At 33.4% G+C, this 16,676-nt stretch overlaps 1 protein-coding gene across 2 annotated transcripts; it reads right to left on the bottom strand.

The window, feature by feature from the left end:
- Positions 1–1,485: 1,485 nt before the first annotated feature.
- On the bottom strand, positions 1,486–4,263 carry LOC120130718 (autophagy-related protein 101-like). 2 transcript variants are annotated; one of them, XM_039147891.1, is made up of 7 exons: positions 4,088–4,263; positions 3,936–3,972; positions 3,698–3,783; positions 3,476–3,571; positions 3,140–3,305; positions 2,867–3,026; positions 1,486–1,908 (listed from the first exon to the last, which is right to left on the bottom strand). In XM_039147891.1, the coding sequence occupies exons 1-7, from the start codon at positions 4,118–4,120 to the stop codon at positions 1,896–1,898; spliced, it is 591 nt and encodes a 196-aa protein (XP_039003822.1). In that variant the 5' UTR covers positions 4,121–4,263; the 3' UTR covers positions 1,486–1,895. The 2 variants fall into 2 exon arrangements, with proteins under 2 accessions (XP_039003822.1, XP_039003821.1); XM_039147890.1 differs by having other exon boundaries at positions 1,490–1,847; positions 4,088–4,262.
- Positions 4,264–16,676: the final 12,413 nt, after the last annotated feature.

The raw sequence follows: 16,676 nt of genomic DNA, 5'->3' as shown, positions 1-16,676 counted from the left end.
TAAGAAAATATACTTATGGAAATGTTAATATTTTTTTAATATTTTTGGTAAAATATTATTTAAAATATTATTTTTTATCAAAAATGTTAATTTTATTATCTAATTTTCGATAGAAAAATAACATTTTAAGTAGTGTTCAATGTTAATATTTTTGATAAAAATAATATTTTAAATAACATTTTACTAAAAATATTAAAAATATTAATATTTTTCATAACACATTAATTTAATCGTATATTAAAGTATTTTTCCTGATACATCCGGAAAGTAACAACTCGTAGCAAATCGAAACCATTTTGTAAATCAAAGTGATAGAGAATTTTAGTCGACTAGGCTTTCATTACTCCCTTGATCAAGGCTGGGGTTGAAAGGGACAGCTCGTAACAAAGTACAATCATTTAGCAATTTGAACATTTTAGTTAAATTTCAAAACGTGACGTGAGCAGCTACAGTTGATTGGATGAGTAAGTTGTTTATTTTTATTTTTTCCTTAAGTTATATGTTTTAAACTCACTAGAAATAATTCTATTCCTTCTCTTAAAGTTTCCATTCCAATCAGTAATACATTTCAAATATAAAGATCACGTAACATCAACTCAAATAAAAAACACTACATAATAAAACAATCTTAATAATAATATTAATCGTGATATCTTAAATTTTATTTAGAAAAAAACTATCCTCCCCTAATTTATAATCACCCAATATTCTTCACTATTTCTGTAAATTTTATATTTAATATTTTTAGTAGATTATCAATTCTATTTTTGTTCTTTTATAAAATACTAGAATTCTATGAATGAGTGACAAATATTTTAAAATTAATTGTATTTTAAAAATATTTTTAAAATTGATAAAATATACTTTTGAAATTTTAAAAATAAATAAAAATTCTTTACAGAATGAAAATTGTATTTAAGTCTCGAAGATCTAACTACTCATTCATTAACTAGGAAAGAAGTTGTCGTTAAAAAATAACATATCTAACAAATTGATATCTAATTAACTTGGGATGCCAATTCAATTAGAATCTTTACATATAGTATTTGTCTAAATGCAAAGAGAATATATTAAATATTATTTTCAAAAATGTAAAACATAAATGATTTATCAACTATTAGTTCAATTGGAAGGATAAGACGTTAAATTCTCTCAAACAAGATCGGGAGTTTAAATCCTACTATTATGAATGGAAAATTTTGGATTAAAAGAGCCACCTCTATAATAAAATCCTATAGTACCCTATCCGAATTAGTCGACTAAAAGATCAAGCAATAGGTCAGATACTAATGGTTATAAATAAAACAAATGATTTTTTTCCACATAAGGTGGCAAATTATATTTATTTTGTAAAATACTATTGTTCACCCATAGAGTAGGTGACACATTCCAGTATCATACAATATAAAAACATGACATGAATCCAACGCGCTTAAACATGGAAACGATATAACATACACAAATTATATCTATTAAAAAAATACTATTGTTCACCCATAGAGTTCCTTTAAGTAATAGTGTTATACAGTCAAGGATGGCATCTTAAGAAAGTAAAAGGATAATAGATGGCATGTGATATTTACAAGCTGATGAATTCAGTCTTGCACCATGCTATTATACCTTCAGATATTATAATCCAGCTTGTCTGCCTCATTAGCTTTCGTCTGATCATCACTTTGCTTTGTTACAAATTCTATTCGTGCATTTAAGAATATTTCAAGTATAGGAACAGTTTTTTACCCGAGTTGAAAATGCTTGCCCGGTCCAATAATCAGCTGAGCATGGTTGGATGCCCGCTGTGAAGCATCCTCTTGATCATGTCCATTCCGAACGCAGAATCTGATGAACTGAGTAATGGCAGCACAATATTAACTCACCATTTCTAAACATGTTCCTCATTGAAACTTCCTAACAAACAGAGATGAGAATGACAACAACAGCTCATCAAAACAAAAGCAAGGAATTGGGCGCCAGTCAATAGATCCTAGTCTAGTTGATCAATTTGACGATAGCTATGTGTTGCTTAGTTCAAATATCTCGGTCAGAAAAATGTCAATCAACATAAAGCAAGTTCTAGTTAAAACCTAACTTCTTAACCATAATAAATCGTCCAAATTTCTACGTCATCATAGCTAACCGATAAAAACACTTGGAATACGATATCATTTCAATTCCATCAAAAAGAAAAGCAAGCAACATTCCAGACCTCCGTTATAGATATAATACTTCATCTTCTCTTTCTTGTATTAAAAGACATGACAAACATCTTACACATCCATCACAAGCAAGAACTTATCACACTGGAATCAAGCGGTAGGATACTCGAAGCTCGACAGACAAATGTTTTCTTGTAGGAAAGCAGGCTTCTAGTTTCCAAAAAAGAAAAGAACTCTTATGATGCATTCTGATCCCATTGAAAGTGGACAAATACTATTAACAGTTTAACATTAACAGTTTACTCAATCAAGCCAAAAGCAACCCAAATATAAGTACTACAATGCGTACTCTGTAACAGATGACAATAGGGATAAATATACTTAATGCTAGGAAGTAAGTTTTACTAGATTCAAGAAGAATCTCACTGATACTTTATTCATAATTTGAGTTGGAATCTACTTTCAGATTCATCCATTAAATTTTTTAAGTATTCATCATTCGGCCAAAGCTAGTCATTTATTTCACAAACTTCTTAGACATCAACTCTATGGACTTTCCAACTTGATGTTTCAGAAAAGATTTTGAAAAGAAACACAAAAGTTCTGGTGCAAAAGGGCAGAACAAATAACAATGCAACTTGCCAACTTTTCACTACCATAATTCATGTTACACCAAACCTGAAAAAGAAAATTTAATGAAGAGAGCTTACCTTGGTATGGTAATTTCATATGGAAAATAGATAACACCCTCGGATATAGGGGGCACATGGTCCTTCTTCTCATTAACAAACTTTATTATTTGAAACAGAACCTCTCGAAGAGATGCTTCAACCATTGCTCTGCGAGAACTTCTCTCCTCAATAGCACTCTCTATCGATGAACATTATCAATCATTGAGAAAGAAGAAAATAAATTAGTTTCCTAAGAAAGTAAAGCAATTTACAAATTTTTCTAAAGTTAAGGGCATAGGCATATGGGTATACCTCCAGGGTCAACAACCACTTTGGTATGATGAGATTTGCTTGAATGGTGTTTAGGGTGTTGAGTCACATTCAAATTGACATACCATTGCTCCCAATATAAACGCTCAGTTTTGTTAGCGAACCAAAATGGCTGCTTGCTTTTTACCTCATAAAACGATAAGCATATCTGCATCACAAGAACTCATATTTGAAACAAGACGCATGCTAAAATGTAAAAGGTGATGACCATACATCACGGAACATAAGCAAAATAAAACAAAAACATAAAATAAGAGTCAAATGTTACTATATTCAAAATGAGATTGCAAAACCATAACTTAAGGAGAGATAACAGACCTGGCTTTTCTTATTGGGATGTTTTTCCACCCAACTTATGAAATGATCAATCTTCTCGTCTATTTTCTTCTCAAGTTCCACATCCCCACATTGCACCTAATTATCACAAGTGTGAATTTGGAGAACATGCAAATCCAAAGATTTCAAACGCCAGTGAAAAATCAGGAAATAAAAGCAGTAATTTTGATTGGAAAAGTAGAACTGAAAACAAAAATTACTCACATAAGTAATTTCAAAAAGCTCCAGATCAACATCTTTGGGCCGAACTAGACCTAATGCTCTATGAAACACTATTGTATGTAAAATGCCTACCATCATGAATTTAATAGGAAGAAAAATAATATTAAAACGCGCAAATTAATCAAGTAAAAAACCACTAAAAACAGAGGGGGGGGGAACGTTCGATAAACAGAATTAATTATTAAAAAAGGAAAATATAGAAATTGAACAGTGAACTTACAACGCAAAACTTCCCGTATTTCGAAATGCTCCACTTCCTAAATAGAAATTTGTAAAATTAGAGGAAAAGTAAAGCAAAATTTCAATCAGAAGCATAAACAGTATTTCAATTTGTAAGAGTGAAAGAAACAGTAAAGGGAAAAAATTGATTACCAGTTCTTTGAGTTGACAGACTTCGCAATTCATGATGATAATTTCAAGAGGAAAAAACCAAAACAAACAATTAAAAAACAAAAATAAATTAGGGAAAATTGGATCGATCAAACCCTAGATCTCGATCGTAGGCTTTGGTGAATTGCGATCTTTTAATCATTGAGAGTCCTACTTTAATCGATGAGAGTCCTACTTTTACTTTGTTTAAGCTTGCAAAAAACTTATTCGATGAGAGTCCTACTTTTGTTTTACATAACTAGTCACCTAAATTTACGTCTCGTCTCGTTTTGGTCATTAATCTATAAAATGTTTCAATTTTGTCAAACGTTTTCGAATTGATTTTTTGTCATCAAGCCACTAATTTCTTTCAACACCATTAGACCTCCCATTACCTTACTTATTTTAAAGACCCTTAATCAATAGCTATTTGTGAAAAGTTTAGTATTAAAATATCGTTTTTTCTTTGAAATTATATTTTGTACAATTAATTTAAAATCGAAATTTTTTTATCTTAAGAATCGATGTTACGATATTTCAATTTCCTTCGACTTTCATTCAATGAGATTATTTTCAAAATTACTCATTTTTGAAAGAACATTTCTTTCCGTTTAGATTTTTAGTAGATTTTCTATGTTTGATGTCATATATTTTAAAGAGATTTGGAATTATCTAAATTAATAAGTGATAGGGTACAAAGAAGTGTATTCATCGATGATTAAGATAGTCGTAAAAGATATATATAAAAAAATGATGGTTTTCAATGATGATTATAAATGAAAAGTTTAAATTTTGATAGAGTCTGTAATGCATATTAGTATAAAAATATCACTTCATTCGGTTGTAAACATATAATGGTTTAGTGACCAAAAGAATCAATTCGAAAAATTTAGTTGTAAAATGAAAACTTTTTTATTGTTGAGTAACCAGAACAAGATAAGGTCTAAATTCCACTGACTAATGGTTTAGATTATCCTACAATTAAAATGGCTTACGTAACCAAAAAAAATATGACGTGTTAACTCTGGACTTATTTTAATTGATTTCAGTATTATGAGTCCTCGCAGTCAAGAATTTATCAACAAGGCCCATATCGGGCCAACCGGTTATTCTGTTGGGCCCATATCGGCCCATAAAGGAAGTTGTAAATAGATACGGATTTATTTAGATTAATTATTTATTATATTTATGGTATTCATTTTAAAATTTTATTTATTATATACATCTCTAAAAGTATTTTTAATTCGACATTGCTTGAATAGGATTAGATAGAGAAGCAAACTTAGTCACACAATAATCAAGCTTTAGTCATTTTGTTCCCAGCCCAATCTCCAACAGTCTCTTTTCCTACGCCAATCGTATGGTCTACTTATGACCCCATCGTCTTCTTTCTCCAGCCGCTGTTGTCGATACAACATAAATTTATTAATCGGTGACTGTTGAAAACCGACTTTTAAGACATACACGGGATGAAAACAACAGTGGAAAAACAGGTGATCGGCGTCAGTTTAGTTATTACATGTTGGATTAATTTCTTGGATTTAAACAGTTTTGTGTATAAATTGAATTAAAACGTGCCGTCGTCGCTATAACTTCGGTTAGTGGTTTGCGAATTCCAAGTCTACCCAGAATCTCTGAAACGCTGATGCTAGATGTCTGGTCTTTGGAAATGAATTTTACACGCGGAGAAGACAAAGCTGGAGACAGATTTGCAGATTCATTGAATTGTTTGAACGTTTTTTCACATTAAACAAAAAAGGACTACTGTTTACCCTCCATTTCCCATGTTGGTAAAGCCATTTATATTCTTCTTGAAACTAGCATTCTACACTGTAATCAAACATTCCCCCGTCTTTCCATTTTCCCAATATTATTTGGGATCTTCAATGAAGATCACTGTTGAGATTGGCATATAATCACCTCAAATGTAATAAACAAAATATCCAAAACCCAGGTTTCATACGGGAACCAAATCTTGTCTTGGTAACTGAAATTTTAAATAAACAAGGAGGGGGTCCCTGTGCCTTCAACATGTCAGTATCATGCTACAAATTTTTTTTTTAAAGTTGCAGAGCTCCACTGAGAATCGACCCACCTGCCAGCTTTGTGTAAAAAAGACATGATCAATAGTAGTTCTGGGGGGGGGGGGAAATATCTTGTTCCTCAATTAGCTTTTCTTTGTCAGATTTGAATCCTCCATTGGATGTTCCACTTTGTTTTGTGGATGACCTATTCGATCTATTTCGAGTGCCAGAGGTGAAATTCCCCCGTCTTCTCTTCTTTATATATCATATAACATAATCCATTGAGTTGGTTCATAGGTAAATGGGAGTGTTATTTAAAAAAAAAATAAGTTCGAGTAATTATGTTTGTAAGGTATATGTATGGAAAAAAATTATGAATAAATATTACTCTTTATAATCACTGAGACTATTCCAAATATATATCATATAATATAAGATCGTGGAATGGATAAAAAGTTCCATTATGGAAGTTGTCCATTGGACCCAACACTAGGAGCTTGAGAAAAAAAAAGATAACATCCGAGTATCCCTAGGGAACATATTCATCCTAGTTCATTTACCTTTTGTTTCGAATTCTTTTGTTCAAAATTTTGAGTAATCTATACTAGTAGTGTCTGAATGGTCGATAAGGATAGTCAAAGGCTACTGACAATGCCCTGTTCCTCTCCACCAAGGTTCACTTTTACGTACAAATCAGATGAGTAAATCATGCATGCAATTCGAATTCAAAGATTGGATAATGTAGAAATTTGTCCTTGGAATCGGCATGTATACTAGGTACAATCTATAAGGGATTTTTCCAAGCATGTGGGTGGCTCAAATAGCAAGTTAGAGAGAAAATGTTGTTCGAAAAGGACCACCGATAAGTTAAATTCTCTCCCCCGAGTGGGTCACTTAATTTGCTTAAAATTACAATAATCATTTCAGTCGGTGCCAATGAATGAAAGAGCTGTCGTTTCAGATAGAAATATTTGTCCCATGTTGACAACTTGTTATATATATATATATATATATATATACACGATAAGGGAATATTGTAAACAAATTTAATTTCATGTGAATCAAACTCTTTTACTAATTCAAGAATTATTGTTATTAATTAAAACTTTAAATTCAAATATATATCTATATAAATGTATACATATTTATTATCAAATAATTGATAATCTACTGTAAATTGTTATCATTCGTGACTTAAATAGATTATAGTTTTCCCCAAATATCTAAGTCCCAGCTTCTCTTGTTATGTTTTTGTCTAGTGATACCTATAAAACACCATTTTGTTGACTCGCCACGATCATTGTAGGCTAACAAGGAAATCTTTGTCCTTTATTTTTAAATCACACTATCACTCTCAATACATGTATTCTTTTTGAAGGTTTAATGGTAGGCCCCGTTTTCCATTGTCTTCTATACCATTCCGTCCAATGAATTAATTAAATTAACAAGTGGATACATGAGCTGTTTTGAATTTAAAGTTTAAAACATTTGTTAATTAGCCTATTTAACTAAAAACAAGTGTTTAATGCATATGTATGAGTACAGAGGCAATCTGTTGTATCCGTCATCTTTGACAAAGGAGTTTGGGTGGATGACATTAGTAAGCAATTGAGAAATATATTAGAATGCATCAATTACCTATTTAAATATATTAGAATGCATCAATTACCTATTTTTCAAGAGTTTCAAGGGTAAACTACGGGTTGGTTACTTTTGCTTTAATTTTATAAATGTATGGTCACTCGATTTAAAAAACTTAATTAGTAGTTATTATTGTTTTGTTTTAATTAAGATGTGGTCATTTAACGTATCGACCTTTAAACATTTAGTCACGAGACTTTAACAGCCGTTAAACCATTAACTGGTTGATGACTTAGCACGCTAATAAAAGGGTTAAATTTTATTTTAATCCCTAAACTTTAAGTAAAATACTAATTATGAGTTTTCTTAAATCAAAAGCATTTTAGGGACAAATTTTCAATTACTCCTTTTTATTTTCTTCAACTTGCCAATTGCTGGGCATTACCCTCGGTGTTGCATTTCATGAATTCCCCAGCTCCAGTGGCCTTGTTACCACCACTCATGACTTGATTACTAGAATTGGTAAACATCCAAAAGTTCGTTGGAATCTGTCTGTGGTTCATCGGAACCTGTCTATGGTTCATCGGAACCGTTCCGGTGCTCGACTGCAATAAGTAACTCCCCATTTGATGTTCTAAAGATAAATCGTGTTTTAGGTCGTCTTTTTCTTCCTATATTACCTTCTTCGACTTCCGATATTTCTATGGAAGACTCTTGCTTAAACGAAAATATTGGGTCCAAATTACTGCCATCTGAGAAATATATTATAGTGCATCAATTATTTTAGATCGTACCTTACACTAAGGAGATGATGGCCTTTGAGGCTTGCACGAATATTAATTCCACCCAATGAAGTTGATGTCTTGGAATTGTCGTGGAGTAGGTAATCAAAATTTCATCAGGAACTGTAGAGAGTTGATTCGGGAGGAGAATCCAACCATTATTTGTCTTCTCGAAACAAAAGCAAAGACATGTATTGGTCCTTTGCTCCAGAAAAAATTGAAGTTCGATAATCATTTTGAGGTCCCCTCTCAAGGTCTCCGGGGAGGTTTAATTCTTCTTTGGAATTCTAATTCGCATGAGGTGACCATTCGGCAACACACAGACCAGGTTATCCACTGTGAAATTATAGAAGACGATAAAAGATGGCTGCTTTCCACTGTCTATATCCAACCTCATTCGCTTAAAAAAGAAGAAGCCTGGGAGAATATCTACAATTACTCTACAACTATTAATCAGCCTTGGATGATAGTGGGTGACTTCAATGACTTTGCTATATTGGAAGAACGTTTAGGCAGTAACTCCAATTGCATGAGTCGCATCGTCAAGTTTCGCGATCACTGGAATAGATGCAACCTGATGGATGTTGGATATGTTGGTAACAAGTTTACTTGGACTAGACACCTCCATGGAAGAGTCACTCTTCAGGAAAGACTCGATAGGTTACTTCATAATATGGAGATGGTCGAGTACTTTCCGAACCTTCGAGTGGCTACATTAACAAGAGTGTACTCTGACCATAATCCAATTCTGATTAACACGAATTGGGATATTCCTGGAGAAAAAGAGAAACGACCTTTTAGATTTGAAGCAGCTTGGCTTACACACGAGGATTTCAACAAAATATTCAGTACAGCATGGGACAAAAAGAAATACTCTCTTGTGGAGGCAGTGGAAGAGACCAAACAAGCGATCATAGATTGGAAGGAGAGTACTTTCGGGAACATTTTCAAACGTAAGAAGACCCTGCTGAAACGAATCAAAGGAATCCAAAGATCTATAAATTACTTTCATTCGATACATCTTCAAGAATTGGAAAAGACCCTTGGCGCTGAGTATCAACAAGTGTTGGAGCAGGAGGAAATCCTTTGGCTTCAAAAATCTCGACTGGATTGGATTTTGAAAGGAGAAAGGAACACGAAGTTTTTTCATATCACGACCATGGTAAGGCGCAAATTTAATAAAATTGTCGGGCTGTACATTGGGAATGAATGGATCACAGATAAACATACCCTTTGTCATCATGTCTGTAACTTTTACAAGGTGTTGTTCACTGCGAAAGTGCACGTCCAGTTGTCAAGGGATTACGATCGTTTCATGCCTAGATTAAACGAAGAAGAAAGAACCGAGCTAATGAATCAAGCCACTATGGAGGAAGTAAAAGTAGCTTTGTTCTCCATGAAGGGTTTGAAAGCTCCGGGCCCGGATGGCATTCAACCCATTTTCTATAAACGGAACTGGGACACTGTTAAAGACACCATACGAGAGTTCGTGAATAGAACCTTGAATTTGGGAAAAATGGAGACAAAAATCTTAAGAACCTTCCTGGTGCTAATTCCAAAAATCACTGCAGCTGACAACATTACTCAATTTCGGCCAATTAGCCTGTTGAATACATCTTACAAGATCTTCTCAAAAATTATCGTTCGTCGCTTGTGTCCTATGTTACAAAGAATGATCGGTCCTTACCAAAACAGTTTCCTAAAAGGTAGAAGCACATCTGATAATATATTGATAGTTCAGGAGGCAGTACATTCCATGATGAACCTTAAAGGAAGGAAGGGTGTAGTGATCGCCAAAATTGATCTACAAAAAGCCTATGACAATGTCAGTTGGGAATTTCTCAAGAAAACTCTCCAAGACTTCAATTTTCATGGAAGATTGATAGAGGTAATAATGTTTTGCATTACTTCCACTACTATTGAACCGTTATGGAATGGGGAAATCACCGAGAGCTTCAGTCCTGAGCAAGGTCTACGCCAAGGTGATCTGTTATCGCCTTACTTGTTCATATTGGTTATGGAAAGACTCTCTCACATCATCTTGGATAAAGTGGATAGGGGTATATGGAAACCGTTCAATAGCTCGAGGGGTGGAATTAAATTAAGCCATTTATTTTTTGCGGACGATCTCCTACTGTTTGTAGAAGCGAATTCCGATCAAATGCAATACATGAAAGGCTGCCTAGAGGAATTTAGCCGAGCAGCTGGAGTCGAGGTAAATCTCCTTAAATCAAAACTGTTTATTTCCCCAAATATTAACTCTTCCACAGCTCAACACCTAAGTGAATTGTGTGGCATCCCCTTTACGGATAATCTGGGAACTTACTTGGGAGTCCCTATAATCCATAAAAGAGTTAATGCAGGAACCTATGATCCTCTCATTGAAAAAGTAATGAAAAGATTGGCAGGCTGGAAAGGAAGAGTCCTATCCATGGCGGGTAGGAAAACGCTCATTCAAAGCGTTACAAATGCCATTCCAATACACACGATGCAAACTTCCGTACTTCCTGTTTCGGTCTGTAGAAAGCTGGACAGAATCAATTGTAATTTTTTGTGGGGAGGAGATATAGCGAATGCTCACAATCATCTGGTCAGTTGGGATAAAGTGTGTCAATCCAAAAAGACGGGAGGGTTAGGCATTCGTAAAGCAAGATTAATGAACATCGCTCTCATGGCAAAAAACAGCTGGAAACTTCTCACCAGACAAGAGAATCACTGGTGCAAAGTGTTTGAAGGAAAATATCTAAAGAATAAAGATTTCTTGGAGGCAGATTCAAGAGGAAATAGCTCTTCAACATGGAGGGGACTGCTACGAACTCGCAATTTATTAAAGCATGGGCGTAAATGGCAGATTAAGTCAGGTGTTCAAGCTAAGTTCTGGCAAGACTGGTGGGTAGGTAAAGAACCGTTGAAAAACTTATATCCCCTAATGGACCACCCGAGCAGAATTGAAGAGGTGGCCAGATACATTGACGATGATAGATCTTGGAATATCCGAGGAATACAGCACATGATCGCAGAGGAAACAAAACTAGAAATTCAAAAAGTTCCGATCCAGCAATTAACTGATCCTAACGAACATGATGTTAACACTTGGGGCTTCTCAAAGGATGGGCAATTTACGGTTACTTCAGCCTATCAAACCATGTCTAACATAGATGTCGGTGGTCATACTGGGGACAATCTAATGTGGGTATGGAGAACTAAAACCACTGAAAGAATCAGATTTTTTATTTGGTTGTCTTACCTTGACAAGCTTAATACGAATGAAGTTAGATGCAGTAAGAATATGACTCAGAATGCGAACTGCAAAGATTGCCGAGATGTTACAGAGTCCATTGACCATATATTCCGGACGTGTCGAGAAGCAAATTCCGTTTGGGAAGAACTACAAGCGAAGGAGCAAGACATCCAATTTACTTCGTTGGAGTTTAGGAGTTGGCTGAAACGAAATTGTCTATCAAAGAAGGTCGGGTTTGATGGATTAGAATGGGGTCCTTTGTTTATGGCTATAATTTGGGGACTGTGGAAGAGCAGGAATGAAAGGATCTTCAAAGAAACGAAATTTGATCCCTTTAAAGTTATAAATTATGCTAAACAGCTTGCAAGGGATATAGAGAAGTCTCTGTCAAATGCGCATAGAAGGATGGTTCATGATCCGTTCTTGATTAAATGGAAAAAACCTCCTGAGGGAGTATGGATTCTTAATACTGATGGTGTGTATAAATTGAATTCAGGCTTGGCTGCTGCAGGTGGTTTAATCCGGGACAGTAACGGTGATTGGATTGCGGGGTTCATGTTGAGATTAGGGAGGGTTAATAGTTCGATTGCGGAAATCTGGGGGGCTCGTCAGGGTCTTAATTTAGCTAAAAGTCTTGGTTCAAGAAATCTGGTCCTTGAAATGGATGCTAAATGGATTGTGGATCTATTCAATGGAGACATGAAGGAAGATTTTCCGGAATTTGAGTTGGTTACTGACTGTTTAGATATTATAAAGAAAGGATGGGTGACTGAAGTTCGGCACATCTGGCGAGAAGGAAACAAATGCGCCGATAAACTGGCGAATCTGGCGCTCATTCAAGAAGACCATTCCTCCATTTTGCATTCGCCTCCAGCGGAAATCCAAGCGATGTTGGCAGCTGACAAGAACGAACCGAGCGAGTTGAGAATTTAATTTTCTGTTTTCTCCTAATGTACCAAAAAAAAAGTTAACAAAAATCTTATAAAAAATAAAAAAAAGGATTAAAAAGTAATTATATATTTAAAACCATTTGATACAAAATCTATAGCAGTCATTGAATTCAAGATCCATGTAATAGCTATCCCACTTGGTGAGAAGAAAAAAAAAAAAAAAGGAAGAAGGTGAGGAACCCTAGAAAGCTGCAGTGCTGCATAAGGGGAGACATTGAGAATGTGGGAGTGGCAGCGTAAATATCACATTTCATAAGACGTTATTACCTAAAAATCACTCAAATAATCAATAATTACTTATCAAATATTTATTGACTAAATTTTATTGATCTAACACCCGTTTGTTGACATAGATTACCATTCGTACCTTCACAAGGAAAATTGACACGCGGCGAACATCACAGATCACCATCCGCACCTTTCATAAATACCTTCAATCATCTGTCACTCTCTTTTAATTACCGCCTACTCATCCCCAATAAATATCACCTTATTCAACTCTCAAATCATACTAAAAAACTCTACTTCTTACTTTTATCATTCTTTCTAACAAGTTTCAAGTTAATTCTGTTATTGTTTTTAGAAAAAAATATTTTTATTATATTATAATCATTAAATAGTGTATTATTTTATTATATTTGATTGTGCTAATTTTTTTTTATGTTTTGTAGTTATAAAATGGAAGTCGGATTGTTGGGTTTAGATATAAATTATATATCGAGTCATTTTATAGATACAATAACAATTTAAAATTGTGTTATGTTAATTATTAGAAATATTTTATACATACATATTTATAAACGTTGCACTCAAATTTAAGACCTTACAAAATAATAAGAATACTATTAAGAATAAGGCCGTCGATCGAGGGAAGATTGCCCCCCACATAACATTGACGGCAACTAAATTGTCTACCCGTATTGCCCAAACTGCCCGAACATAAACATAACACAAGAACAAATGGGTCATAAGCTTCTATCGTTTTCTGTTGCCCACCCATCCCAATCAGCTGAAAAGAAGTCGTGGCAATGGGGCAACGGGCAGTCCCCTTCCTTGTTGTTGGTCATTGGACACGTCCGGTCAGATGCTGCTTTCTGCTGTACTTCCGATTCCAACACAATAATTTTAACAAATAAATTTCCTTCGTCCTTTTGTACTGTGCATTTTATAGATTTGTTTATCTTACATTGTTTAGTTAATTTTCTTCAAATTCTTGTCTTTCTCAATCACATTTCAGTTTTAACTCTCCCCCTCGATCTGTACAAGATGGCATTATAGGAACTGTTTCCATTTTCATAGTCTGGTCCTTTTCAGACCCAATACAGGGACATCACAATTCCCACCTTAAAAGCATATATATATATATATATATATATTCTTTGCACTGTATTATAAAAGGAAAACCAATGTCTTTCATTTGGACCGATAGGGTTGATATGTACCATAGTACAGTACAGCTTTTCCATTGACATAAATGTCCTTTCCATGCAACTTGTTTCATCATGTGTTTATTTATTTTGTTAAGATTAATGATAGAGTCGACATGTTAGGTCTGTGGGCCTTAATTAGGTCAATATTCGTTGCAACACTTAATACGAGAAGAAAAGAATAATTTTTTTTAGAAATATCAATATGAATGAGATCCTAAAAGACATGTACATAGTCGTTGAAGCACCAACACAAACAAATTAAATGGAAAACAATAGATTACTAAAACACACACATACATAGGTCCCATCTCTTATGATTAAATATAAGTGAAAACAAAAATTAAAATAAAATCTTTTATTAAATTAATCTCTCACTAATATAATACAAGTAACTTATTTACAATTTTACCAGTAGCTTATTCACACAATCAGTTTTATTGGTATAACTATTGGTCTATTGACCATGTACATTGAAAAGAACAGTGTGTTTAATTTGCAAATTGTCTTATATTATAGTTAGGTAGAACAGTGTTCAATTCATGTCATGTCAATGGGTAGCTTTTGCTCGTTTTATAATTTATAATTACGAATTTTCATCGTGGACTTCCAATTTAACCGTGCCAAATCAACGCTGGTCTCACACAGTTCCTTACCAATGTTTATTCTTGTGCTTAAGATAATGACTTTGAGCATGATCAGCTCCCATAGCGTGACATGTTATGTCTATAAAATTTAAAATTAAATTTAATGGTGAATGATTGATCGATAATAATTATTAATGATTTTAATTTTATATAGACAAGTTGAACCTTACAATATAAATTGATGATACTTTTTCAAATTAATTTATATACGTGGTTCAAAAACTTTTGTCCATTTTATTATTCTATGCTTGGTAGAATTAATGTTCATGGACAATTAATCATACCGTTTAGTCTAAACGGACGGTTAATCGTTATAACAATTATGAGATTTTTCTAGCCATTAAAAATGATTAACCGCTATTAACGGTTCGATTATAGGTTAACCTATTATAATTATTTGTCAAAAAATTTTATAATTCATATTATAAAAAAGTGTAGCACTTAACACATACTTAAGTATGTAAATCTCTCAATATCTTAGTACTTAACTATAAACACATATTATGTTGGTTAAGTATGTTTATGTATTTTCAAAGAAATAAAAAAATATATATTAAGTTATTTGTGTATAAAATATATATAAATTAAAAATAATAGGAAATTATATTAATTCATTTGCGTAAAACTATAATAAATTAAAATTTTAATTTATAATCATTTATATTCCATCATCACGTTTTGTTTACATTGATCGTTTAACATTGATCGTTTAAAAAAATATATATTTATTTACATTGATCGTGGTTCACTCATGCCCTTGCGGGTGGAATTAGGTTGGAAAGCCGGCAAAATTCAAGCCATGAGTCTCGGTCAGTGGCTGTAGTTAATGGGGCACACCCACTTTACACGTACTTTCAAGCCATTAGCCCTTCGTTGAACCCATAATCATGATTTTTCAATTCAAACACCATTTTTCAACATGCACGCACACACAACATCGCCCCCCCCCCCACCCCAACAACTTTGATTTGATCATTTATATTTCATCATCACGTTTTGTTTACATTGATCGTTTACCATAATAATTATGTTCACAACATTGATGTATTTTTTATATGATTTTTTTTAATATGGTATGATTATTCAAAATTATCAGATTTGTTCAACCCCAAGCCAAGAAATGATTATTCTTTAAGGAAGCTTGATTACTGTTTTCATTGTGTTGATTCTCTATTATCCAACCCTCTCATAGTTTCATTATTCTCCACTTTCAGCACTTAAATTTAAGGTATTTATATATACTAAATAATTAAAATTAAATAAATTTGGATTTAAGTGACTATTTATTTACCCACCTATGCTTCAAAATGCCCTTGCAAAATCCATATCGTTTAAATCAATACACAGTGCAGAAATATAGTAGAAGAGAGGCATGGAATTTTATGATAAAAACACCCACATGAAGGGATTTATGTTAGTTACGGTTTAACTCATTATTTTTTAACATAAACAAGAATAGTGTCATGTTCAAAATACAGTGACATTCAAATTCACAAAACATGAACGAGATTAAAGTGAAAGACCATTGTGTCAAAGTATGAGCCGCTCTGTTTATATCTCGTCGCAGATATTAGACTTTGACATGCCTGTTGCATGTTAGAATGGCCACCACTTAACGGAAATGAAACCTTACAAAAGAGAGATAAGCCAGAGTATTCACAATGTCCGATGCATTTCTTGTCCTACAGGTCTCTTAGTGGACATGTATGGCAAGTCACCACTTGCTCGGTATGATCTCGTGCCACAACTCCAACTGCTTCGTATCTTGTATTGGTCACAAAAGCTCTAATAACATTAATTTCAACAACTAATTAATGATATTAGATATTGATACGCAAGAAAAAGTTAAACAAAATTATATTTTAGAAATATATTATAATGATTTTTTTTAATTAAAACAAAATTCAAAGTTTCAACCTTACTATTTGAATTAAGGGATT

The sequence above is a fragment of the Hibiscus syriacus genome, unplaced genomic scaffold, assembly GCF_006381635.1.
Source record: "Hibiscus syriacus cultivar Baekdansim isolate YM2019G1 unplaced genomic scaffold, ASM638163v2 tig00110548_pilon, whole genome shotgun sequence".
Taxonomy (NCBI): Eukaryota; Viridiplantae; Streptophyta; class Magnoliopsida; order Malvales; family Malvaceae; genus Hibiscus; species Hibiscus syriacus.
The sequence above is the reverse complement of the archived record's forward strand: the minus strand, read 5'-3'. Positions and strand labels throughout refer to the sequence as shown.